General features: G+C 43.7%; 1 protein-coding gene across 1 annotated transcript in view; it reads left to right on the top strand.

The window, feature by feature from the left end:
• znf407 (zinc finger protein 407) overlaps positions 1-13,816 on the top strand; it is a 139,508-nt gene extending 125,692 nt beyond the window's left edge. The window contains exon 10 of the mRNA XM_076738167.1: positions 12,132-13,816. Within this exon, the coding sequence (XP_076594282.1) occupies positions 12,132-12,976 (845 nt within the window). The 3' untranslated portion in view covers positions 12,977-13,816. The remainder of the gene's footprint in view (positions 1-12,131) is intronic.
• The last annotated feature ends 13,995 nt before the right edge of the window (positions 13,817-27,811 follow it).

Below are 27,811 nucleotides of genomic sequence, written 5' to 3' on the forward strand. Positions count from 1 at the left end.
TCCAGCTGGGTGTAAAGACAGTGGCCGGCTGGGTGGCAGAGCCAAAGGAACATAGAGGTGATAGATGAAAGGAGGGCAGGAAAAAGACTAATTGTTCTCATTACAGAACAAATAAAAATCAATACCTCTCAAAGCGAGGGGGAGGTGGGGGTGGTGGTCTTGAAGGGCACTGTAGTTATTGCATAGGAGTGGATTTTGTTGGAATTACAAGCGGTGGCGAAGGCACAGTGGAACCGATCACATTTGAATGCTAATTCCGATAAAGGACAGTTAGATTAATAGATGTGGTGGTCCAACGCTGGTCCTTCCCCCCATAAAGCGGTGGGGGTGTTTGAGATTGAAGTTTTAAATGCAATTAAATGAGAAAACACAAGGCAAAAAAGGGGAGATATTTCCCCAATTTTTTCAAATTAAAGCAGGAAATTTCATTACCAGGGGAGCATATTTTACACAGGCAATTACAAGGTTAATACATCTTCAACATCCCCCCTTAAAGCCCTCATATATTTGTTCAGGGATTTAGTTCTTATATTTTAGTTTATTTGGCTATGCAGAAGGTATGCACTGTACACACATACAAGCACACACACACACACACACACAAGCACACACAAGCACTCAAATGCAATAGATTCTTATGCATTAATTTCCTTGAGGTGTAATCTTACCGTAATTAAAACCACTACATAGGTAACCATAACATTTACCTAACTACAGCTGTTCACTGTGACGACCAGCCAAATGTCCACATGAAAGTACTGGAGAGCTGTCACAAGTCAGTCCTCTCAAGTATAGCCAAACCAAACTGCATAGTGCACACACACACACACACACACACACACACACACACACACACACACACACCACACACACACACGCACACTGTTCCTTCATAGAGAGCTCCAGCAGCATATTGGCAGCAGAATGTGTGTGTTGCTCAAACAGACAGTGGCTCTGGTCTGGGTTTTCTCTGACACAGATGACAGCATTGTGTGCATGTGTTTCTCAATGTGTGTGTGTGAGTGTATGGACATGCACTGTGTGTGTGTGTGTGTGTCTGTGTGTGAGCCTGCAGACTTGAGGAGTAGCTGTCACTCACATATTTGACATTTTGATTTACTGTACATACTAAGCAACAGCATGTAAAACATTTACACACAAAAAAAAATGTAAATGTGATGTTTGCAGAGCACTTTACAGAGTTTTGTCAAACAGTTAAACATGAATTAAAACAAGGCAAAGCAAAGAACAAAATAATTCTATGTTTTTTCAGAAAGCTGGTTTAGGAAATGAAAGGTTTAAAATACTAAACTGGTTTGCACTGTAATATGTCGATGCCAATCTCCTCAGTTTCCTCCCTGTCAGGTTGTTTCCCTCTGATTTAGCCTGTCTCACAGCCGTAGAGACACCACACTGTATGATAGAAATTCAACAGTGAAGCAAATTGGCAGAGCCACAGAGGGCGGATCGACAGCGAGAAGACAAGCTGGGAAGGAGGCGGAGAGCAGAGGAGGCAGTGTGAAAGATAAAGAGAGAGCGAGATGGAGATGATGATGGAGGGAGAGAGAGGCTGTGGTGGTTTATATAACATCTCCAGGATGGTCTTTGGCATGCATCAGGGGGCTGAGCCATCAATCACTCCATCTGTGTAAAATCACGAGCTGACTCCAATATTGCTAAATATTTATACTGTCACATACACACGGGCGTGCAGATGAAAAGAGCCATTCATTAGGGCCTTCTCAGGCCTGTCAGCCTGGAGATGGAGATTAGAGAAGCAACCTCCCACCGCGCCTGCCTCTTCTCTCACCGAGCTCCTCAGCCCTATATATAGAGCCATCAGGACGATAAATATCTCCAGCATGCCTCTGTTAGGTAAATACCCAGTAAATATGGCAGGGAGGATCGGAGACTAAGCTAAACAGACCTGTGTGTCTGTGAGTGTGTGTTGTATATGAGTGTGACTCACTCAACAAGGAACAATAGGAACTTGTCATACAATATTCTGTGTGGATGGCCCAGCTTTGATAGACTTGGCATCAGTGGTGTTTCAGTAAATAAAAAGGTAGTTGAGCTGTTATTTCAGCTGATGATCACAAGCCAAACTACCATTCATGTAAACATGAAATCAGTTCAGCAAAGCGTCACTGTACTGTAAGAATCTGCTCCTTATGTAAATCTGTCCTTGTCACTCAGTTTGGTTTGAGAGCTCTGTCATTGGATTGTGCTGTAATGTGGGATCCAGTGTTTTTGTAACTTGACCCGACTTGACCTCTGCTCACTCCGCTTTCTGGAAGCATGACACTAAATTGCTGGAATAGCCCTTTAATGTGTTGCATTGCCATCAATATCTTATCACTGTAAATCTGCAGTTGCTCCAGGGAACACCTTTATTTGAGAAGCAAAGGAGAAAGAAACCTGGACCTTCCACCGCCTGATAACAGGAGGCAGAAGAATATCTTTGCTGACTGCAACTAGCAATTACTTCCATTATCAATTAATCTGTTCGTTATTTTCTCAACTGATTAATCATTTGGTCAATAAAATGTCAGAAGATGGAAGTAAAGGTGGCGCCGTGCTCGAAAACCAAACCGGTCTGTGCGACACGTCGTCTGAAGGCAGAAGTGTTTATAGCTGTTCCTAATGGCCACACTCAAAGGCCGTGAAAACTGTGCTGTCAGTGAGACGAGGGAGGTGATAATTTTTTAAACATATATAGAACTCTTAAAGACAGCCTCTCCTGACAGACGTTCATAGCATTGCACCCGTTTGCACACACGAAAGTGACAAATAGTTTGAGAAGAGAAGAGAGAGAATTGATGTTTGATGGAGAAGTTCAGATCCTGCTGACTCTCTGGCCTCCACACATGGGGCCTCTCTCTGCTGGAAGCTCAGTCATGTCACATCATGTCAGAGTATATGGACGGAGCAATTAGTCGATTGTTAAGTTTATTGTGTAGTTGATTGGTGGAAAATAAAAAGACAAAATATCAGATAATCAAATATTCATTGAAGTCGTTCTTCAAGCTAAAATTCCAAACGTTTGTGTTTCTAAATGATGAGGATTTGCTGTTTTGCTTTGTCTCATGTGACGGTAAGTATTACATTTCTTTGTGTTTTGGACTGTCAGACAGAACAAACAACTTCAAGACGTCACTTTGGGAAAATGTGATGGCATCTCTCACTTCAGACTGACCAATTGATCAGTAAATCAAGGAAGTACTCAGCAGATTAATTGATAAAAATGGAAAATAATCATGAATCATCAAGAATTTTGAGACTTAATCACAAGCTTTGATTAAAGAAAACACTCCCCCTGTGACTGTTGGTTCTAGTGGAGCTTGAAGAATGAGGCCTCTCTTTAAATCCCAGTCTTGGCCTCTGTTCTGACATTTTCCATAGCAATCTGCTTCTTTGTCCATGTTCCTCTTTTATTCTCTTTCTTCGCCAACACAATCCGACTGTAACTTCATTTCTCCACCCAGTTTTTTGAAATTCAGAAACCATTACGCTGTGATTATTCATTTCATCCGCCTTGACGGACCCCAAATCAGTGCGCGGGCCAGGCCTTGGCAGCAGAAAGACATCAGCAACATCATCTTCGCACTGTAATTACGAGAATGGGGGAAAATTTCATTATGATGAGCGAAAAAGCTTTTATTCTCAAACTCACATCCATAATTAATCATTAAATCATGGGAGGGTGAGTGAGAGGGATAGATAGGGGAACAAACACAGTGAAGGGAGGATGGAGGGATGGATGGAGCGATGGAGAGAAAGGGGAAAGGCATGTAATTATCTGCAGAAGTTCGACATCCCCAGTAAATCCACGGAGCCGTCTGACATGGCTAATTAAAGAAGCAATCAAAGGTCCACCTCCAGAGATTTTGAGAGAGAGACGAGAGAGAGGAAGAAGGACGCAGGCCGGAGTGATAGGAAGAGGGCCTAATGGGGAGAATGAGAGGAGGCAGAGGAAGGAGGGGGATATGAGGAAGAAGAGCGTTGTGATCTTTGTTATTGTTTCATATGTCAACCTCCCCTCTTGGATTCTCGGATGAGGCTCTTACGCGCCGTCTCTCTTTTTTCCGACTTGCATCAGGCCATCGCACTGTGATCATTTTCTAACCTTCATCTGCCGAGTGCAAATAGCTGCCATTTAGAGCATCGGGAGAACCAACCGGCGTTTCAACAAAAAGTACTACATTAGTCATATCTGGTTAGTCATTTTCAAGTTGAAGTGATGCATCTTCTGAGGCTTTTCCAGGGCACATAATCAGTGATGTAACCTGCAGTCATCAGGTGTTTCAGGCCTTTCAGACGCCCTCTCACTGGCAGCCCAGCTGAGGTTGATCGGACGTCGCTTTGTGCAGCCGTAGCAACCTCCCACATGTTTGCTCTTTTCTTCTATAGCCAACCAGATGAATTCCCAGCAGCCCCCGCGGATTGGTAGATGACACTGGTCTTACTTGCCTCTGTGATGCAAAGCGCACTAAGTGCACTGGCCAACCAGGCCTTAATTCTTAGCCTTCTTAATTTGAAAGTTGCCCTCACAGGAAGTGGTTAACTAGCTGCTCATTTAAGGACTCTGTCTACTCTGGCACAAGTCTACCATCTAATGATAGCTGTCTGCCGTTAACTGACAGCACTGTTAGCTTGTTCCCCTCTCAGAACAATTCTTCAGCTGGGATTTGTTGTGCTCATCGATTCCGTTAAGCTACCAAATCTATAACTGGATCTTGTCTTCATCTCTGAAAGTAGCTTTCTATTGTCCCTTTCTTCTCCTGCGAAAAACTCTGGAAACCAACCAGCCTATGACCAGAAAATTGGCCATGTTTATTGATGCTGATTTCATCACTGAAGAGGAAATTTACCACACTGTAACTAACTTAATGGCCTGAAGAGACACGAATGCTACTCAAAGGGAGGAAAGATGGGAAGCGAAGGTGGAGTGGAGATGGTTTCCTTGATGATAGTGGGGTTTTTTTTCTCTCTTCACCTTTCAACCCCCCCCACCCCACCCCCCACCCCCCCTTGGGGCACAGACCTGGGGAACATGAGGTAGATAGAGTTAGTGTGGACCAGATTATACTCACCCTCGGTCATCCTCTGTCAGCAGAAAAAGAGCTGAGAGCAGGACACTGACCTGTGTTTCCTCTGACCACTGCTGTACAGTGTGTATGTGTGTGCACGTGTGTGTGTGTGTACTTTTCACCTCTTGAGCCCTTTCCACCTCACTCATTGGACTGCTATATTTCATTTTCCAGGGCTTTGGTTGGTATGATATTCACTCTGAGTGGCCTTCACTCACTCACTCATATCTGTTCCTGTTTTCATCAGACATAATATTCTTGCTCTGATACACTATATACCAATACTGAATAGAAAACGCACCTTTGAATATTTCCCCAGTTATATATATCAGGGACATGTGATGGTTAGTACATTGAGTTATTTTGTAATGAGTGGAGAGCTTTAGTTTATCGGTGCATCCGTGTTCCTCAACCTCTCCTGTTTACTTCAGCTTCAGGTAGTGATTTCCTGTTTGTGAGAGAGAATTACAGACAGTGTTTTATGGAAAACATGAGTTCATTGCATTCTTGACTGTAACTCGAGACCGCTGTCAGTAGAAAAATGAATGTTGCCATCTTAAGCTCCTCTGCAAAAGGCTTTGAATGTCTTACTGTTTGTACTGTATTCTGAAAACAAAAACACGTTAGGTCAATTATTTGTGGATATGTTTTTGTATTTTAATGTGTTTTTTGTTTTTTCTTAAAGCCCTGGTTAAGCTTGTGCTCTCCTTCCAACCTGGTGCAGCAAAAAGTGTCTCATCCCCGTCAGATTTAGGCATCACAATGTGGATTTTGCAAACAGCATCATTCATCCTCGTAGCTTCTATCTTTCGCAGGAACTGGAAACATCATATAAAACACTGAACTACCAAAAACATAAAACACATGACTCGCTGTGTGTCAGAGGATTTGTGCCAAGAAAGACCTTTTAAGAGTCTTTAAGAATGTGATATAGACTCAACATTGTGTTCCATCAGCTGACAACAGATAATCTTAACACGCACACTGATTTCTATGAGCAGATTTTGTAAAAGATGTCCACTCTGACTTTAGCTTCCAGCTAAAGTCACTGGCAGATTAATATTGGCCCCTCAGAACCACCATATCGGTGTTACAGCCCTCTGTCCCTCTGTCAGTCTGTGCCCTCATTCTCTTCTGTTTATTCGTCCTTGGGGTGTGTTCAGTGCGTCTCCATCTCTCTCGCTGCCCTGTCCACCCGGTGTCAATCTGGCTGCTGTATAATTGGTTGTTTTTTGGTTGGCCGGCCTGTCCTCCCTGGCGTTGATTCATGGCGTTTGTAAAGGTGACAGTAGCGGCTGTCCCTACCAGACAAAGTAGAGCCATCACTAGCAGGACCTCAGCTGACCTGCTAGTTTGTGTGCGCACACACACTCACACAGAGGCAGACACACACATATACACGCATAGGAAGCACATGCGGCTTTGCCTGAGGCCTCACAGGGGATGAGAGGCAGGTAAGGTCATCATGTACACAGCTCCACCGAAGAAGACCCTAAAGTACACACACACACACACACACACACACACACACACACACAGCCTAGCTCTTTGTGAATATGTAAAAAAAAAAATATAAATGCACACATAGAAACCTTTCTAATCATACATATTGTACAAGAAATCCACACACATACAGTATGAATAATGAAAATTACTTTACATGTAAACCATGTATGAAATAAAGAAAATCAATCAAAACACTGTTTTTGACAATAATCAGATACATACACCTTCAAGTTTGTATGCATTAAAATATACACAGAGATAAATACAAACACCTGAAACACACACACACACGCACACACACACACACACACACACACACAAACACACATACAGGCCTTCCCTGGTGACCTGGATACACCCAGAACTGACACTTTATCTACTTAGCAGTGTCACCTTCAAAAGCCTGCACAAGTGACACACACACACACACACACACACACACACCAGCTCGTCTGTAAAAATCCCCCCACAAATAACAGCCATGTGTGTGTCAGGTTTAGGGGTCTCCATCATGCCCGTTTTAAGGCAGCGACTTCATATCTATAATTGAAGGTAATCGGCCGGTAAAAGGATTGTAAAGGGTTTTGTGCTGTAGTTAAGAATTGATCATAAGCTCTGGCTTTTTCATGGTCCTGCCATTGACCTTGTAATTGATTTGGTAAGCAAGTTTTTGTTTTTTATTCTCTCTCCTCTCTTGTGTTATGGTTTGTTATAGTGTAATTGACTTTGCTTGCTGTAGTGTGTATTTCTGTGTTCTTCTTTCTTTGTGAGAATCGGTGGGTAAATTTAGGTTTCGGGATTAAAACCAGTGCAATGTCCTCACCGTTATAACAGCTATAACATCTAGGTGTGTGTGTGTGTGTGTGTGTGCGCGCTCGCTTTCCTGATTACATGTGCATGAGCTTACATGTTCAGCGTGCTGACCTGTGTTACAGCCAGTGTAATTGATTGTGTGTGTGCTGGTGTCTCAGTGTTAAGGTTAATTTCTCTAACTGCTGGTAAGTGCTGTCTGACCGCTCCCCTGGCGGCCTCTTCGAGCTGAAGTAATGCCACTTAGAAGCCCCGGGCCCCCGCCACTGGCCAGCCCATTGATCCGCTGATCAATAATTGCATCTGTACCGTACACTGAGCAGGCAGGGCCCCGCACTGACCTGACGCTAACACACCGACTGGCGTAAGGCGCGCAGTCACACCACACAAATGGTTAGCAAACTGCAGTCCAGGGATCACCTAAGGGTCCTTAAAGGGGTTCCAGAGGAGTCTCCAGCAAAATTAGGTTTAGTTTAATTTCAGTGTAATTTCTTTCATTAGAAGTTATCCCATTTGGAGAATAGATTCCCTCTCATCATTATTATCTCCCCATACAGCGCAGACAGTTGTATTCTCCTCTTCTGATCAAGATCTAACACTGAAGAAGACTGTGAGCACAAAGCGGAGTATGAAAAGGAATAAGCACATGGTGATTTTTAACAGTTTCAACTATACTATTGCTTCTCAGCAGTGCACACCAATTATAATCATGTAGATTTTTGGGACACTCACTTTTGGACCGGTTTGACTTTTTCTGTCCTTAGCAGCCAGGTCTCATCTTGAAAATGCACTTGCCAATGGTAATTACTCAGAAAAGCTATGCTTCCGCTAAGTTTGACATTTGAATTATTCTAAAACGTAGAATGTGACTACAAGATTTTGCTCTTTATTCTCTGTCGTTTGTCATTGTCCTGTTTCTCTCCTTTCCTTCCACTCATCGCGTTCTCTTTTCTTTTTTCCCTCTGACTCTTTGTCTCTGACGTCTTGCATGTTGCTGTTTTCCCTACAAATTCTCACATTAACCGCAGTCATTGAGAAAGAGAAATAACATGGCGCACACATACCTCTGCAGGATGTTTGAACCTGAAAATAAGTGTTCATTAAGTTCATGTGAGCTTCCTTCAAGTGTATTATTAGTGACTGATGCAGTTTCACAGTAAAAGACTTTCCATGAGACGTTTCTGTCATCTGAAAATCAAAATGACATCACCGCCCATCTCTGCATACTTTCCTTCCTCCAGTTGTTTTATTCCTCTCAGGGAGCCTCCATCTTGTTTCAGATCACAGCCAATAAAGCAGCCAGCCTCGCTCTCTCTCTCTCTCTCTCTCTCTCTCTCTCTCTCTCTCTCCCCTACTTCCTGTTAAAGGAATCAGTCAGTCAGAACACTCAAAACACATATTAAACAGGCATCAGCCTCTTGCCGGGGCCAAATCACGCTGTTCAAATGTTGTTCTTCCACCGGGAGCGCAGGACAACTGAAGAGATGGGATCTGCAACATTAACTTGATTCACGGCTGCGGCGACTGAGTGACACTCCATAAACCTCAGTGGGCCGCCGCTGGGCCTCGCCGACAGCACCCCATGGCTAATGTGAGACACACTAGCAACGTATAGCGTTACAACCCCCACAGCACTACACACACACACAGATAAGCAAGCACATGCAGGGATCGTCATTAACATACAAATGTATATAGTAGCACTTATTGTACAGACACACACCAGTAAAGCATGATCTCAACACTCCCCCACACCCACATTTCACACATACATACATGTGAATCAGAGATATGTGCAGCACGTGTATGAAAACATTTTTGACACAAAACCGAGCTTTACCACGCTAAACACACGCATGCAGTGAGGAGTTCACACTCTCTCTCTCAAACACACACACACACACAGATATATATGAGCAGGTTTTATGGTAATGCAGCAGAAACTGCACAACCGCTGAGTTATTGTCCTCTCCGGCCGGCCTCTCAGCTCACAGCGTTTTGGTGTAGGCATTTAGCCTCAGCTCTGTGGCTCTGTGTAAATAGGTAACCTCTGCTACTCAAAATGCCAACTTCCTCTGGCTGTCGTCAGTGCTGACTCCCCCCACACACTAACTACTGCTCTTGTCACTTGAGATACAAAGAGTACAGTCCAAATTGATATTTGCCACTGTATGTAGACATGTTGCCTGTTTATGGCAGCGACAGTGGATTTTTGTTTGTTTGCCTTCAAACAAATGCTCATTGTTATTTTCTAGACTTACTCAGAACATAAATAGAGACTTGTAGCGTGAGAGACAAATACAGCAGGCAAACCTAAACTCTCTCTCTGTTGCTCAGACACCTCATATGCAAAATTGCATATTTAAGCTATAATGTAAAATGTTGCCCTGATATCATAGTAAACAAGCCTCCAGAGCAGCAAGCGCTGTTTTCCTTTCCACTAAAAGGAAAGGCTTTCAGAGTGTGTCGTAACTGCTCTCACCAGGTATGAAAACACACGAAGAGTAAAATCTTCTGAGTGGAAGAGTGAAAACAGCTTTATACCCAGAAAATTGCCCTGTCCATCTACACTTAAAAGACTACACTCTCTCTCGACTCTCCCAATATCAGCTTTTGTTCTGTGACATGTAGATTTGTAAGTTCTCTATCATTTGTTAAGTCCATTATGATTCAACGGCAGAAAACACTGACTAACTCCTCTCCTTCCCTGCATAAATCAAACACGTCTTTGTGAACAGAGATTGTTGAAATGGCTGCCTTTTGTCCAGTATTCTCTCTTTTTTAGCAGCTCCCGAAAATAAACTTGGCAGGTGTAGACAGGTGTGGGTGTATGTGTGTGCATGTCATTAAAATAACTAACCATCCAACCTTAGGGCTGCAACAAGTCCTCATCTTCTCACTTTTAGGATAATGCCAGTTTTTGATGATTTGTCATACTGTCTGCTCAGGTGCGAACATTAGCACATGACAGATTTGTACATCAGGGACACGGAGATAAAGCCATCTTTTGCCACTCTTTTCATTAGATATTGGCCAAGGTTGAAAATGAAAATGAAAATCTGAGTATTTCTTTAAAGCCTGGAACAGACAGGAAGCATCAGTGGATGCGTTTGTTGCTAGAAAAGACAATTTTGTGGTTATTGATAACTTAAATGCTCTAAGATTGAGATTGGGAGCTGCCTTTAACTCTTTGATCCACCCTTAACTTTACTTGCAGTCATTAAGAACAATAGCTGTCCACTTGACTCAAGCATCTGCACTTTCTGTCCAAGTCTTAACAGTCCACTCTGATGTAGGACACTCTCAACACATAAAGTATTCACTGTTTCCTCCAGCGCTTCATGTACAACCTTGTAAAATTTACCAATAGTTGATTTTCAGAGTGTATCTGCGCAGGATTAACAGGCCTGCTGTCATCAAAGGACAAGTGGTCGCTGCCCACTTATCCAATAAGAGCAAGAGTTGAAGCTAACACATCTCTGTGCCTGTGCTACACGAGCATAGGACACAGTCGGGTCAGAGCCTGTTTGCAGCACAACTCTGACTTTCTGATCACATTGTCAGCCTTGTGAGTGCGGGACATTAAATGTCTGGGGGAGATAGGAATACCAATGATTGATGAGTTTGTTCCTGTATGTACCGTGAGATCTGTGTGATCTCATCGCTACCCTCGGGGGTAAACCTTGTACCTCCAAGATGTCAAGTTCTCAGGAACCAAGTGAAAAACAATAAAGTTTTTTAAGCTTTTTCCTGAAAAGTTGGTGTTTTGAAGAGTTTTTGGAATTTCAAAATACTTCATGAGCCTACGGGGTTGTCAAATCTGCAGACTTTCAAGTGCAAACCTTCAGGTGGAACCTTGCAAGTTAGGGTCAGTACAGTCGTAATGACAGTAATGTGTGTGTGTGTGTGTGTGTGTGTGTGTGTGTGTGTGTGTGTGTGTGTGTGTGTGTGTGTGTGTGTGTGTGTGTGTGTGTGTGTGCGCGCGCGCGCGTGTGCTTTTAGTATTTGTACAATAACTTCATCTGTGCTCAGAGGCCAAGGCGTGAACAGAGTCCCTTCTTCACCGTCTCAAACTCCCATTTTTCTGCACAGATGAGCCTACAAGTGTCTGAGCCAGACGCTGTTTAAACAATGGCATTTCTAACACTGTTCCTATCACCCTGGAAACGCCATGGCAACCTGTGATCTGAGAGGGCACAGTGTGGCTCAATTAGCACCAGCCGCATCTCACCGAACTCGTCTGCCAGCCTAATATCTCCATATTCTGTCTCCTTTCATGCATTAACTGACACAAATATGTGAAGTGTTACATCACCTTTTATATCAACTTAGCTTTCCTTATAGCTTCTCCCCCTTTTTCTCACAGTGATGGGTGCATAAACACAGCGAGTTCAACAGTTGTAATTACTGAGAACATTAAGAGAGAGGATGAATATGACCGGCCATGTGTGCTACTGCGTGTGCAGTAATTGCCATGCCTATTTTTGTTCTTTTGGATATGATCCTGGCCATCTTGCCAATAAATTCTTTTCCTGTCATACTCTGTGTTTGGAGCTCCTGTTGTCTTTTCTCCTCATACTCTGCTGTTATGACACATGCCACAGCCAAAGGAAGATTTCAAGTGCTTTAAGGCCTTTCTGCTTGAATTTATTGAATAAAAGTATCAGCAAATTACCAAAAATGGGAAATGTACACTAATGTCAAATGCGCTTCTGTGTTCCCCAGGTATCGTGTCCAAGTCTTTCGAGTGTCGTCTGAAGGGTCAGGGGGCTACGTTTGTGGAAGCCGAAGTTGTGGACTCCCCCGTGGGCAGGAAGGGCTCATCTGAGACGTCCAGCCACGAAGAGCCTGTCCAGCAGGTCATCATCATCCAGGGCTACAGCGACGAGGAGGTAGCCATCGACCAGGCCCTGGAGCAGTCGGCTGCTGCCACCTTGCAGACGCTGGCCATGGCCGGCCAGGTGGCAGAGGTGCTCCACATCACCGAAGACGGACAAGTAATTGCCTCAGGCAGGGAAGTGGCGTCCGCGGGTGCCCACCTGGCCGGGGGCAGCACACAGTACGTGGTGCTGGAGTCGGGGGAGGCCAGGGAAGGGCTGCGGGCCATGGCTAGAGGAGGGGTTGACAGCACGGGACAGAGTCACATTGTGTCAGAGTCATCCACAGCTCTGGATGCTCTGCTCAGCGCTGTCAGCGAAATGGGCCATCAGGAGGAAATACAAGGAGAGGCAGCCGTCGTTCACGAGGTCTTGACCCCTGAGATAGCCGAGGCTGTGCGGAGGGAAGTGCAGCCGGATGTGAAACAGGAGCAGGAGGAGGTGCAGGTCATCCAGCAGACTGGCCAGGAGGAGATGCAGGAGGTGCTGCAGCTTGCCGCGTCCCAGATGATGAAGGAAGGTCTAACCCAGGTTATTGTTAACGACGAAGGAACCCATTACATCGTGACAGAGCTGGACGACTGCACCTTACAGGTGGAGGGAGGCGTCTATGGAGAGGCCGGGGCAGGAGAAGGGGAGGTGCAGGAGGCAGAGCAGCCGGCTGCAGACGAGATGGTGGTCTATCTGGATTGAATCCCTCATGATAGAGTTCTAGAGGGGTAGAGGAGAGAGACGTTAATTTAAAGAGGTACACTTATCGTGTCAGTCTTTCACTTTCCTTTGTAAATTCTTTTAAAGCCTTCATCAGGCCAAATGTTTTGCAGTAACTCTCTTGTAGTCTTTCTCTTCCTTTGTTCTCTTTCATTTTATCCAGTTTTTTTTCTTTTCAACATGACTTCTGTTTTCAGTTTTTCACTATCTTCTCTTGGGCTATGCTAAACTCAGGTTAATCATCATTTATTCAAAGGGATAGTGACGGAAAGAGGTTTTGGTGCTAAGTGAGTTGACTTGCATTCCTCACAACCACCAAGACTACGTTAACCCCTTGATTAATGCCATGAAACTCGAGGAAATGAATATATTTCCTCCTGATTTTTTTAAATGGATCTAATATGCTCAGAGTTAAATGGTTCATTGAATTCAAATATGTATTCAGTTCACTAGAAGTAACAATGTTTTTTTTTGCAAATGCTCTTTTTTCCTAATCATGCTTAATATTGAGTTTTGTTTGTGATAGTTTCTCGTGTCATATGGCACAACAATTTACTCATTTCTGTCTATTTTCCAAAGTTTTTTCTTTCCATCTTTTGTAGTGATTAGCATACGATCAGTTACGAAATAAGAAGTTAATGGATTGTGAAAAATTCCAAAACAGATCCTACAGATTATTTATATGTAACAAAATAGAGTTGATGATTATACATTTCACTTTTTTGACAACCCCTCAGCTGTTTGTAAGTTCAGCATTTGGGAAACCTCTAAAAACCATTAATGCAGTTTCATTTCTGACAATAAAGATTGAGCCTAATTTTTAATAGCTGCGTCCAGGTTTATTTCTTAGTCGTATTTGCTGACGGTCGTCACATCTCGCCATCAATACTGAGATTATATGTGCAGTACAGTGCCATCAAACAAGCAACATGCACATACATGCATCAGCTGATGGCTCCCATCATGCTTACTGATCACTAACACAGTCATTATCATCACCATTATCATTATCACCATCATGATCACCGTCATCCTAATTGTCGTCCTCTCTTCTCTCCCCCCATCAGGCCCATTCTGTTCATTGTATACAACACACTCGTTCTTTTTTCCCCCCAGCAGTAGTCAGCACTGGAGGGAGAATCAATATTCATTTAGGCCCCTACACAGGCCTGCTTTCTGATGGAGTGAGTGGGAGAGCAGTATGACGGCTGCAAACACAATGGCCAACCGCTGAAAGTAGAGAGACAAAGCACTCATACACACCGAGGGCATCAAAAGATCATCCCTTTAACACACACACACACACTCACTCGTACACCTCGCACGCAGAGCGAGAAGGTGGGCTGAGAGAGAAAGTGGTGGAGGAGTGGGCAGGAAAAATGAGAGGATTACAGATGGATGTTGAGAGAGGTGAGGCCAGAGAGAGAAGTGAAAGAGCAGTGAAATCCACAACCGCACAGAGAGAAGGGAGCCTGTAATTTCACACAACACCTGTCTGCCTTTCAGCCTGTCTTTGTCTCCTGCTCCATGTTGCATTTAGAAACTCACACAGCCTTTTCGTGCTCCTCTTTTTCCATTCAGCGAGGATAGACACATTTAACAGAGGTCATGCTCGCTGTGTGAGCATCCATACGTGCCTTTGAGTGGGAAACCAAAGTTTGTTAACACCCACAGAGTGGTAAGAGAAATGCAACAATAACATTTAAATGCCTCGCGTTTATAGAATTTAACACATAACACCATGTGTTATTCAGGATTCATATCAAACTATAGACAGCAGTGGGTGAGTTCTTGTGCATGTGTGTGTCGGGGGGAGAGTTATGGTGGGAGGGGGGTCAAATATTCATTACTCATGTAGACTTTCTGACTTTCATGGGGAACTCCTAAGTGGATGTATTCTTTAAGTTACTGCTTTCATGAGCTGAACAGTTACTTCAGTTAATATGTTTTTTTTAGAATTTTTATAGTTAGACCAATCCTGAAGAGGCCTGGAAAGGTAAAGAAAAAAAATCTATATATATATACATAACATCATTTCTCATTATGATTCATAAGGATGGATGTCCTCTTTCACATGTGAGTGCTTTGCATGTGTTAAACATGCAAGCATGTATTGCATTGTGATGAGGTGGCCATAGTGAGTGACCTGAGCTAATCTGGGTTCATGCCCTCTAAAATCCCCCAGTTCACTGTGTGTGTTGGTGTTTTTGTTCTCAAAGGAATGTCCGTCTGCGCCCATGCTTGCAAATTATTCTACATGTCTGGCTGAGTGATTGTGTACTGTATTGTGTGCATCTCCACCCTCCCTGTGTATGTCCCTAATCAGGGCTGGAAGGCTCATTATTAACTGCAGCAGGCCACTTGTGTGACATGGAAGAGAGAGAAATTAGCAGCTGTCACCCAGTGATGAGTTCATTTCCTGACAGGCCTCTGTTCTGAAGAGTCCTGCTGCAGACGACCAGACGGCTGATGGAAACCTGCTGCTGAAGCTTAATTGGAGAGCCGGAAAAGGGCAGGGGGGAGGAGGGGGGGGAGCTTGGATGGAGAGATGAGGGTAAAGAAGTGGGAGAAGGGTGGAAGTAACACATGAAAGTATAAAGTAACATTTAGAATCTAACTGCTGATAAAATAAATCTTTTCAAAGAAATCATTTTTAGCGGAGTTCCACAGCAGTAATGTGGCTTCTTAATCAACAGTGGGTGACTTCGTTGGTATTATCGTGCTCATTATGGGATGGTGAAGGAATGAGCAGCCCTACTCTGCCTTTGATTGGCTTACCCTGATAATCTCACCCTTACCCTAACCAATCATCACTCCGCATGTCTAAACCTAACAAACACAACCAATGAAGTTAGCGAATACTAGCCAATCAGAGGCAGAGTGGGGCGGGTCATTCCTCCACCATCCAAGTAATAATGGATTCTGAAAGGACATGTTAAGCATATTGATTACTTTTACTTTGGATACTTTAAAGCTGCTATAATCAATATGTTTATATTAATAAGAGCTCACATGACTGCATATGTGAATGAGGTCGCTCATAGTGGTAAATCCACAGACAATTATCACCCAACTCTGCTGTTTTCATCAGCTCTACAGAGGTTTCTTTTATGTATTTTGTCTCATTCTTTTGGATTTCCAGCCCAAACTTTCCTTTTTCCACTCTCATAGCTTAATTTCTGAGTACAGCAGGCAGCAGCTTTCTTCAAAGAAGCACTAAAAATCCACTGTACACTACCCGCTCAGCACTAAACAGCAGATAGACACAGCTAGCAACTAGCCCTTTATCAAAGTAGAACATTTCTTAGATGGTAATGAAGTCCACAAATCTCAATAAATACAACAAGTTTGCCACATAATCTTAAGAAGTGATGACATGTCAGCTGATTTCTGATAGTCCCTAATAGCCAGAATGTCAGTTATTGCAGGTTTAAGTACATTTTAACACCCACCTCCCAGAGACACCATGTTTCCAAGGTTTCACTTGTGCAGCCTGCCATTAATTTCATCTGGTTTATTTTTATAACAGAGCAACAAAAGTCTAATCTATTTGACATACTGCATGTTCATAGTCACTTCAATGAAAGCCTGTGAAAGATCCACACAGTATTAGCAACCTGTGGGCGGAACACCTGGTGGTAAAAGGTTAAAGCCCCTGAAATTTTACTTTGACGTCAGCGTATTTACTTGAGGTAATGAGGTATCCTTACATTGTGGCATTGCTGCTTTAAGCATCTAAATGCTTCTAACTCTAACCCATTGTGGGCTGGGTAGGAGTAGAGTATAGAGACTAAATATGTTGGGTGAGACACACACACACATGCACACATACACGCACACTCACATGGACACTCATACACAGAAACACTAACTTGCACCCTTTCCCCGGGGGCAACTCTCATCACTCTCCTGGGGACAACTGAGAGAGACAGGAGTGTGGACGGGGGTCTCTCTCTTTCTCTCCCCCCCTCTTTCTGTTTCCCTGAGTATGATAAATATGGCAATTCTGTTTAGTCGCCATCTATAGAAAACATATCAGCCCGGGGATCATTTTCTTAATGTCTCCGCTATTAGTTTTGCCTTCCCTTTGGCAGTATTAGCATGCTGGCTGATACGCTCTGCTTGTGTGTGTGTGCGTGTCCTCGGGGCCCCAGGTACAATTCTATTAAACCCAACTTGTTTGTTTATTTCCTGTCTGTCTCCTTCTACATGTGCCCTGCTTGCAAGAACCTTGAATCCTGGTGTGCACATACATCCACGCTAACATCAATAGGCCGCGTATAGCTGCATGTACAGTCAGAATCCAATGTTTGTTTTTGTCGTTTTTGTTGCTGTAAATCGATAGCCGTTTGAGGCAGAGGTGGAGTGCAGGGGAAGCCACGGTTCAGTTACGGTTCATCTCTTCCATGGGAGTTATTATGGGAAAATGGGGAGGAGGGGTGAGGGAAGGAGGGGAGACGTGGGGAGCCCTGCATGGCTCTTCTCCCTTTCTCTTACTTTTCCTATGTGGCTCTGCATTTGTGTCTTTGATCATGTTAATCCCTGCCTAGCACCCACCCCCCCGGTCCCCCTGCCATAGACTCACTGCCACACACACCTCAGTGCCTGACAGAAATTGACAGCCCACTCTATCCCACACGTACACACCCCCTCCAAAATGGCAAGCATTCTCCAGTCCTCCATAGAGCAGCTTACCCCCACCCCAAAAAAAGAAGAAAATAAAACGGCAGGCAGGCAGGCAGGCAAGCAGGCAGGCAGGCAAGCAGTCCCATTGACGGTCTGCAGCACTTCATTAAGGAGAAGCAGTGATTGAAAAGGGATCTGATTAGCTCACTATGATGAGATAGCAACGTTTCAACCTTGAACCAGAAACAACTGTAAGTGCTTTTAATTAGGCACACAACACTGAGGAATAGCACTTCAAAACATAAAAAAGAGGGAGTGAAAGACAGAGTATCTCAGGCAGAAGGGAAAGTAAATGATGAGGCAAAGAGTGGATCAGTGGGAGGCCTATTCCCTCTGCCCTTACAAGAGCATCACTTTTTCAACACCATGCACATCATGAGGGAGAAACTTGAAGTTGAATTGAGCTGAAAGGCTCTCAAAACAGTTCCAGTTTAGTTTCTTCTCCATTTAGATTTACAATATTTAAAATTATATAGACCTCTTGAGACGAAGAAAATGTCATGCCTTAAATACTGTATACCCTCTTGAATTAAACAATTTGGCATCCTCAATTTTCTAGCAGTGGCCTTCACAGAGTGTGATTCACGTGTATAGACTCAGAAGTCAGCATGCTACCCTGCGCCAACACGCCACTCTGTTTAAATAGCAGATCTTCACTGTCAGCCTGCGATAACACCTTTCTACGTAGCTGCTGCAGCCATCTGCTTCATGTCAGCCCTGCCATATAGGGGTTAACTCTGTTGGTATATTCATTTTAGCAAAACAAACAGCGGGACAGATGAAGAGAGAGGGAAAAAAATGGCACGATAGGTTTTCTTGATTCAGAAAATATTTCATGATAAGGTGAAACTTTACTGTTTTACTTGGCAAAAAGTTGGGTCAGTCCAGCAGTAAATACAGACAGGATACAGCAAAGGGAAAATAACAGCCTGTGCCAACACTGAAAATGCCTGGAAATAATGCAGTAAAACGATGCAAAGAGACCGATAGTTAAGTGAAACTGTGACCATGATTTCTTTCTGATATTCAGTTAAATCAGTTTCTATGAATGTTTACTGTGACATAAGTGTTCATCATCATTTGGGTTCGTGTGACGTCCCCACTTATTGCACATGATACACCAAAATAAATTCTGTGGACTCTTTTGGGTTCTGGTAAAGAAAATAAAACAGCAGGACTAAGAGTGTAAAGCCACATGTGCAGCTCTGCGAGGTTTAAGCACAGCAGCCTTTTGATCATCAGCATGCTAACATGCTCATGGTTAGCAGGTTTATCATGTTCACCATCTTACTTTGATGAACTCTGGTTATCATTCTAGCAATTGCTACTTAGCTCAAGTAGGCCTGATACAGATAGAAAACAGAGGTTTAGCAAATATTTGGTTAGAAGCCAACATATTGGAATTTTGACCAGATGATGGCATCTGGTCAAAATTTTCGAGATTGCCAAAGTTATCTTGAGGGAGATGTGAACATCTGTATCAAATGTCATGCAATCCATCCAATACCTGTTGAAGACACCTCAGTCAAAACTTCAAATGTCAACCTCATAGTGGCGCTAGAGGAATATTCAGCAGATCACCAGTCATTCAGGTTCATCCCCTGGGAAACTTGAATGTCTGCACAAAATTACATGGAAATCCTTTCAAAGCTCGTTCAGATACTGCAGCCTGAACCAACACGGTGGACTGATCGCCCAGCGCTATCATCCCTGGAGCCACTGCACTGAGCATAGACACCAGAAAGGAACGGGATATTGTTTTCTACCTGAGAAGAAAACATAAGCAGCTTTCATCATCTCTGTCCACCGTTACCTCAATGAATATAATACCTGTTGTCTCCCACTGAAAATTTAGGTTCAGATTTTTTTTTTTTCTTTTAATACCAAAAAATATGGCTAACATTTTCTGACACAGAGGAACAACAACAACCTGCTTCGTATTAATCCAATCTTAAAAGTCTGGATCCATTTTTCTTGTGGATGTGCCTTTTTTGACATTCACAAAGCTGATTGATTGACCACAGCGCAGCGAGTGCAAACCCACTTCTAATGCTGTTAATCTTGCACCATTTCAAAGGCTTGTTGGAAATGCGTTTGTCAGTCGGACAGAAACAAAGCTGTTGGTATCCTTTGCTAATTTAACACCGTGAGGCTGTGGCTTCAACTAACTACATATTGATACTGCTGAAAAGTTTGAGCTGAGAAACAGAAAGACTTATGAGCAGTCTTAGGGTGGATGTGACAGCTTTCAGATGAAAAAAAAAAGGTCCCACAGATTGCTCTTGCAACACAACTCTGTTTTCATTTATTACACTTACATTCCAGTCCAGTTGGACTGTCGTCAGTGCGTGAAATGTTTATAAATAGGCCCATGTGTGTTTGCATCTTTACTATTAAAATGATGTGACTAAAATGAGAATGTCAAATATCTCAGCAGTCTCTCCTCTTAGTCACCGGCTCATGTCTATGACTTTCTCTTTTCTGTCTCCTGCTTCTGTCTCCCAATGTACAATGAGGAAGTCAGGCCTCAACTTTCGGGGTGATCTCATTTGCCGGATTGAGTTTTAGTGTCACTGATATTGAATTAGATGTGATACTACTCCTGACGGTGCCTCTGGAGGAGTGCAGTCACAAATTTATGGTGCTGCCAATGGGTGGTGTCTGTGTCATTCAACAAGACTCATATTATTGGCTAATTCCCTCATCCCCAGTGATCTGGTTGGCATTTCAGCCCTCTAAAAAACCATACATGGGAGTTAGCCTTTCAGTGTAATGTGCTCAGAGAAGAGGAATACGTCATTTGCGAGGATTTATTCCCAAATTGATCTTAAACATATCTGAGCTTGTTATAATTTCTCTGGTTTTCTCATAGCGGGGTATTTCAAAGCAGGACATAATTGCGGTGCGCTTCCTTCCCAGCCACCCTGACCGTCTGCCTTTTAACCATGTTGCATGGTGAATTGAGCCCCACATTTGTGAAGTGTAGCCCTGGGAGTCCCCTAGTGGCCCCTGCCTTGGTGTAACAAGCGTGGGGGGCCCCTGTGGTAAGTGCTCTCTGGGGACCCCGGCTCTGATCTGGCCGTCCCTGGGGCCCTGTTAATTCCTGCTCTGCTCAGAAAGCCTCGCCACTCTCCACTGGCTCTCCTCCTCCTTCTCCTCATACTGCTCTCCTCCTCTTCTTCATCCACCAAATCGTGCTCTCTCTGGCTCTCTCTCTCTTTCGGTTCTTTATGTTTAAGGTGTGCTGTCAACAGGGAGCTCGGTCAGTCTCATTAAAAAGATGGTGGCGGTTGTAAAGTTGTGATGGTGACAGAGATGTGCAGATCAGTGCCGTGGTTGGAGGAACAGTCCATTAACCAAACCCTCCTGATATTCGGTTAATATATGATGTGGAAACAGCCCAGCATCCTCAGGAATTCTGTCCATATTGGGAGAATGTGCACCTCATGATTTACGTTGAATACTAACGTTCAGGGCCAGCACAGGAAGTCGTGTGACCAATATTTAGCAAGGCAGGAAGCAGAGGTGTGATGGTCGTTGAGGTGGGTGGGCAAGTAGTGCGTCCTATTTGCAAACAGGGACCAGAGTTCATGTTATTCCCTGATTTCAACCACACTGTAGCTGCCATGGCCAGATATTTTAGAAAGTGACGACTTTGAAAATGATTGTAAAAAAGCAAGCAGTTTGAGAAAAGAGACAGTAAAGACATGTGATGAAGGGTTTGACCCGAAATCAAACTCAGGGCGCTACAGTTATGAAGTTTATGAATCAACTGAGCCATCAGGACGCCCCAACAGCTTTTCCATGCTGCATGTTCCACAACAGAACATAACATTCTGGGGTTGTGAGGTTTGACGTGTCTGTGAGCAAAACACTGGAATCTCAGTTTTTCTTGACTGAAACGTCCTCCACATGAGGCAACAAAAGGCCATCATGATCTCCTAAACATCATCTGTATCTTTCCGTAAGCTTCTCCATCTGCCCTCTGCCCCTTCCTTCCTTCCCCTCCCTTTCTCCCTCCAGTCCCTCCACCCCTGCCCTGTGGCTGAGAACAGGCCGGAGCATCGGGGGGTGGGAGGCTGGGGAGGTGGAGGATCGAGGGGAGGCGGGGGGGAGGCGTGTGCATGGAGGGAGGAGAAAGGGGGAGGCGGCCAGATCATGCCGGGCGACTCCACAGGAGTGATAAGAGCGAATAAGCTGTCAGCGTGGGCGTCGGATGGGCCTTATTGTTCATATTTAGATGGAGGAACAATGGCGGGGTGTCAGGCGCCTATAGTTCATAATCTGCTGATGCTGACCAAGTGTCAGTGTGATCCATGAGCACCGAGGCTCCTGAATCCTTAAGCAATCCCCCGTAGGAATGTCATGGGGGAGAGTACAAATGGGACAGCATCTGCCGGACTATAGATAGATAGGTATAGCAGAACGGGAGGGAGGAGAGGCAACGGAAGGAGGGCGAGGGAAAAAGAAAGGATAGAAAGAAGAAGGAGAGAGAAGGAGGGTGAGACAAATCCAGATAGGACAAAATAAAAAGCCTGAAAGGGAATTTGAACGAAAAGAACGATGGAGCAAATCCCCCCCCCCCCCCCCCCAAAAAAAAGAAAGCTGCTAATTGTGAACAACTGTGGAGGAAAGCACCTGTGAGGAGAGATGGATGGATGAGGGATTAAAAGGAAGAGGCAGGATGGAGAAGGAGGAGGGGGGGAAAGGGGGTGCTGATTGTGAGGAAGGCTTTTGCTGTGTGAGCTCCCACCTGCAGGTGAGACAGAGAGGAGAATGGGCGTCAGATTAGAAGGGGGCCCTAAGAGCTCCTTCCCCTACAATGAAGGCTTGATTCTGGGCAGAGAGATGCCCCCGAGGCGCCAGGCGCACCCTGGAGCCGTCACAGCCTATCAGCCGCTTTTCTACACTCATGATCGAAATGCAACCGTGCTGCCGTCGCTCCGCTTCAGCTGTGACAGATGACAATTAATGGTGATTCTTTGATGGAGATTTTGAACAGATCTTATCAAGCTTGAGCGTGCGTGTTTGCGTTTTGTGACAGCACTTTGAAGAATTGTAAAGAGGCACGCAAAGCTGCACGCACACATGCACACACTCAAGTCACGTGTTTCGCTGGCATTCTTAAATGTGTCACAATGAAAATGCCCCCCCAGGCATTCTTCATTTACTGTCACAACTATTAGACATGGAAGGGGAGAAAAATAAGAGATGCTATCAGTAACGCATGAGCTACAGTAATTAGCCTCCTGATGCAAGTATGTGTACGTGTTTGCAAGTGAGTGTGTGTGTGTTTGTTTGTGTGAGAGAGATGCTGTGTTAATGCACAGCACACAAATGAATACCAGTATATTCCTGCATCTGCTGAGGGCTCCGCATGTAAACTGGAATCACTGTTTTTTAGGGCTGAGTAGCAGATTCTCTAAATTATATATCATCTCCAATAACTCCATAAGCTATGCTAATGTGTCCATTACCTTATGAGCTGACATGAGATGTAATGAGAGTCTTGCCATACCATGCTGATTCCTGCAAAGGCCACAGATCTTCACTTTGATGCCACCTAAGTGGCTCCTTCTGCCTCTCCTGAGCTTATGTATGTATGTGTGTGTGAGAGTGTGTGTTTTTCTGTGTCACTCTTTCATTCAACCTAACTTTAACAGGTCAAGAAGCTGTGGGGTTTTGTTAATGCTTACTGCCATTAGTGGCTTGTTATCATGGGAGCTGCAAGCAATCTCCGTGTCTTTAGTGGCTATGAATGATAATGGCATACTGATTTCAAATTTTTGTGAAAGGTATGTTTTATTTTGATTTTAACAGACTAGTGTTAGCAAAACACACCACTAACTGTAGTGGTATGATATGAATCTCATTTTTGAAAAAATGTAATCTCAGTCATAGAAGATTTTGATTGATATCAATATTGAATAAATTTGAAATGCTACAAATAGCATAAATGAATAAAAGCCAGTCCCTCAAGGCTGATATTTTTTGACAGTTTTTCACTCTAATTAAAAAATTCAATCACCCTTACTGTATTTTGATGTTCCTTAGTTCAGTTTTAAACTCCTATAAATTAATCTCACCACTTACTGCAGACATTTGATATTAAAAGCTGACCAGGAAGCTCTTTGAGCTGTTAGGAGGCTTTTTATGTGGAACATCTGTAGAGGAAGTGATTGGCTTAATTGATAGTATCTTTACCAAATGAAAAATAACATAAACATGAAATCCACAGCAGAATATTAGTGAGTCAGAACAGTATTTCTTCTAAAAAGAGAAACTTAAGTTACAGCATGGTGAATACGACATGGTCATCATCTTGAAATTATTAAGACAACAAATGAAGCTGAGTATGCAGAAAGAGCACGTTAAAAGCCTGTTTGGAATAAAGACCTTGTAGTCTATGTAGTTATGGTAAATTTATGCTAAGCCATATGATAAACAATTGATCATTGAAAGCATTGAAAAGTGCAAACTACTCAGTTCCATTAAATGTATTTTGTCTCTTTCAGGTTTGATTTCAGCAACTTTTCAAGATTCAACCTTGGACATTTGTCGCATGTCAGCAACTTTCTCATCTCTCATATGAGTTTCTGTCACTTGACATAACAAATATGACATCAAGTGAATGTTTAAAAAAATAAATATGTGGGGTATAGAAAGTGGAATAGTGACCCTAAACTCTGACATCACATGCATAAAGCATGACAGGTTGCTACGATCCAGCCCCTGGTCTCGCCAGATCTCGTTACCCAGCGTGCCACAGGTTCTTCCGCTCATTCCCCCTTCACTGTGTTGGCCTGGGTCTGGGGTCTGCTCAGCGTCAAGTGTCGCGTGGTGATGTCCAACACAAACACGCAACAGTCAGAGTTCAGTTGAGTGGGCAACACTGTGGAGGCTTTCCCTTCCACGTTAAACGCCACTGACATCACTGAGAGCTTAGCCAGTCCTTCCCAAAGGCTGAGACTGGACCCTCAGTAATCAGTGGCTCCCATAGCACAGACATGCACATACACAGAAAAGTGAACTGGCACTCATTCATTTGGTTGACACAGGACAACACAGACACTCGGTGACAGGAGACATGCATGTGTGCAGCCACACGCACACATACAGTACGCACACAAGACAAAGGGGTTTATGCTACATTCAGGCTGAAATCAGTTCCTTCTAATGCAGTCTGTGGATTTGTTTGTGAACTTTGACCTGCAAATTTACATTGATAATTGGAAACCCAACAATTCTGACCTTAGAGGAAAACTGAAAGAACCACAAAGTCCTCTGTGGAGACAACGATCTTATTAGTTGTGTCTCACAACCCACAAGGCACTCTTCACCAAGTTTCCATCTTTTATGTGAGTTATTTTCATTGTGCCACATACTCACCTGTACGGAAGATCACTGACAACAAAATTCTGACGCGCATTTCAGCTGAAAGCAGGAAGATTTCTACTTTATAGGCAACGCTTGCACGCAGACGCGAGTTGAGCTGATATACAGCCAATATGACTGTAACCTCACTTAAACTGTGCTGCAATTATCCCCGAAGAATGAATAAAACAAGAACACCTACTCAGTGTTCACAAAAGCAGTCACTCTCTTCTGAGGATTCAATACTGTGCCCCAAGTTAGAATAGAAAACAAGAGGCTATGGCTCATCTCTGACACTTAATATCACCTTGCATGGCATGATCAAAGCAGTTTGTCCCATAAAAGCGAGCGGACAAAAGATCAACCGTGTGGCATCAATTGTACTGAACTGTATTCCCGAGTGCAGCCATGTGACTTGGGACGAGGACATTATGTACATCAGTGATAAAATTCTGATTGTTATAATAGATGAGGCTGAGCCAAATTTATTTTCCCCACGTGATGAGTAGAAAATTGTGATATGTGTTTCTTTACGAGACCTATGCAGACGTCCTTCCTCCAAACTGTGCATACACTGGGTCCCATGGGTGTTTAATGGCAACACATCTGAAATGTTACCCCACTTCACAGAGGAGCCTCTTGCCTCAGCAGAGGTGTGGCAGCTGCCTGTAGTGGTGGCCTCAGACATCACTGCAGGCAAGTGTGTGTGTGTGTGTGTGTGTGTGTGTGTGTGTGTGTGTGTGTGTGTGTGTGTGTGTGTGTGTGGTTGGGGGGGTGGGTGACCCTGGAGAGCACCTAGTGGAAAAACAGTGAGCACAGCAGCTACAGTACAGCTATAGTGCAGCTACAGTACATCCACAGTGCTGTACGTGGCAGTCTGGGAGTTAACTAACTGCCTCAGGGTCGACTTAAGGGCTCTGACTGCAGGCCAAGTCATCGTTTGCATCAGACCACATTTCTTCTCCCGTACTCGCGTCACAACTGGCCAGCACCGGCCGGCATTTGGGGACCCGGCAATATTTGCATCAGACCACAAATCCCTGGTTCCCACACACCTCTTCTCTTCTTTCTCTACAGCCGCAGCAGACATCAGAGTTTGCTGACTCTCTGGAGGAAGCACATTACAACAACAAGTTGGTGAGAAAATAAATACAGAGAAGACATTTTCATTACTCTCTGTGAGGTCTTATGTTTCTCAGTTTTCATGGATTTGTGTTTTTTAAATCTACTCCGGTCCAGAGAATAATGGACAAATTCTTTAAGTTCAAGTTCATTAACTACATCTCATACGTATGCACAGAAAAAGACTTTACTTATTACAGGACTGTCTGTGATTCTGGATCTTTGTTAGGTTTTGTAATGGATGTTTTCATCAGCCGGTCAACTTCTAATCAATCAGCGTCCTCAGGATAGTCTGTAGATGAAGCTTCTTTCTGTAGGTGATGCTCTTTTCTTTATTCATCAAAAGATTATTCCCAAGAAAAAAAACCTGGATGCCAGGTGTTTAAAACAACAAATGCTTTCATGAATCAATCAGTTACAATTAAGTAACAAAATGGACATTCATTTACATAAAAATGTTGCAGCTTATTACTAACAGGTGAACCTGCAATAGGATAATTGATTAAGAAGTTGAGCTCTGCACGGGCTCTGAACGAGGAAATGATGTCAGCCTCTGCAGTTGAATAATCCCGAACCAACACATCAAAATTTTGACTAAATGATGTTCCTCTTCTCTTCACACAACTCTCTTGCCAATTTAAAGGGAGAGCAGCTCGCGTCAATTATGGACATGCACTATTGAAATGTTCATGTGATAGAGGGTAATAGTAGAGAACATGTTTTATTACTTAATTGAGTGGAGTTCCAGCAGGCCTTGTAAATGAGGAGTGACAGTAGGCGTTATCGCAGAGCGCCCTGGGTAATTATGTTCGGCTAAGTCTGGCTCGGAGGAGGTGAGACTCTCGCAGTGGTTATAAACAGCAGAGTTCGGCGCACACACATGCATAGAAGCTGTGTTATTTCCAAGGCAAAGAGCTCAGTATGTGTGCAGTGGGAAGAATGTCATTTATTGCACTGAATGTTTATCAGTTTAGATTTCCATCTCAAGGCTGACACTCGCTCAAACAGGTTTGCACGCCACAATTAGCACATGTAACGACTTTGCAATCAAAAACAAAAACAAGCGTGTTTGAAGCACTCATTCCTGGTGAGAGGTGTAATCAGGTTCAGGGCAATTACACAGGTTTGTTGTTCTCTACAGCCATGTTATGTACCTGTGGGAAGCTGATTGACTCAACAATCTAATTAGGTTTCGTTATGTAGGCTCCACAACATGTTACAATTGGCAGCGAGGCCTGCATGGTACACAGGGCAATGAGGTCACGTTCTTTAAACATCACGCACGGGTGGCCACTCTCGACATCACTGCGTCTCACTGTTTTCTAACCCGAGACGTTCAAGTCGCCTTATGAAGCAGGAAGCCACCTGACGCTGTGAAAGAACTTTCTCAAGGTTGGCTCACATTTGGATGATGATGATCATGATGATGTTACATTACTCTTAGAGTGAATATTCTTCATTGACATGCAGCATAATGAAAGGAGTAATGCTGTTTTATAAAAAAAACAGCTTGTCAGCTAATGTAATAAAGTTACTCCTTAAGACTACAGTTGCTGTCTGATGCATGTACAACAAAAGAGAAAAAGCTAACAATAATAATAATAATGATAATATTAATAATAATAATTGTACTGA

The sequence above is a fragment of the Chaetodon auriga genome, chromosome 8, assembly GCF_051107435.1.
Source record: "Chaetodon auriga isolate fChaAug3 chromosome 8, fChaAug3.hap1, whole genome shotgun sequence".
Lineage (NCBI taxonomy): Eukaryota > Metazoa > Chordata > Actinopteri > Chaetodontiformes > Chaetodontidae > Chaetodon > Chaetodon auriga.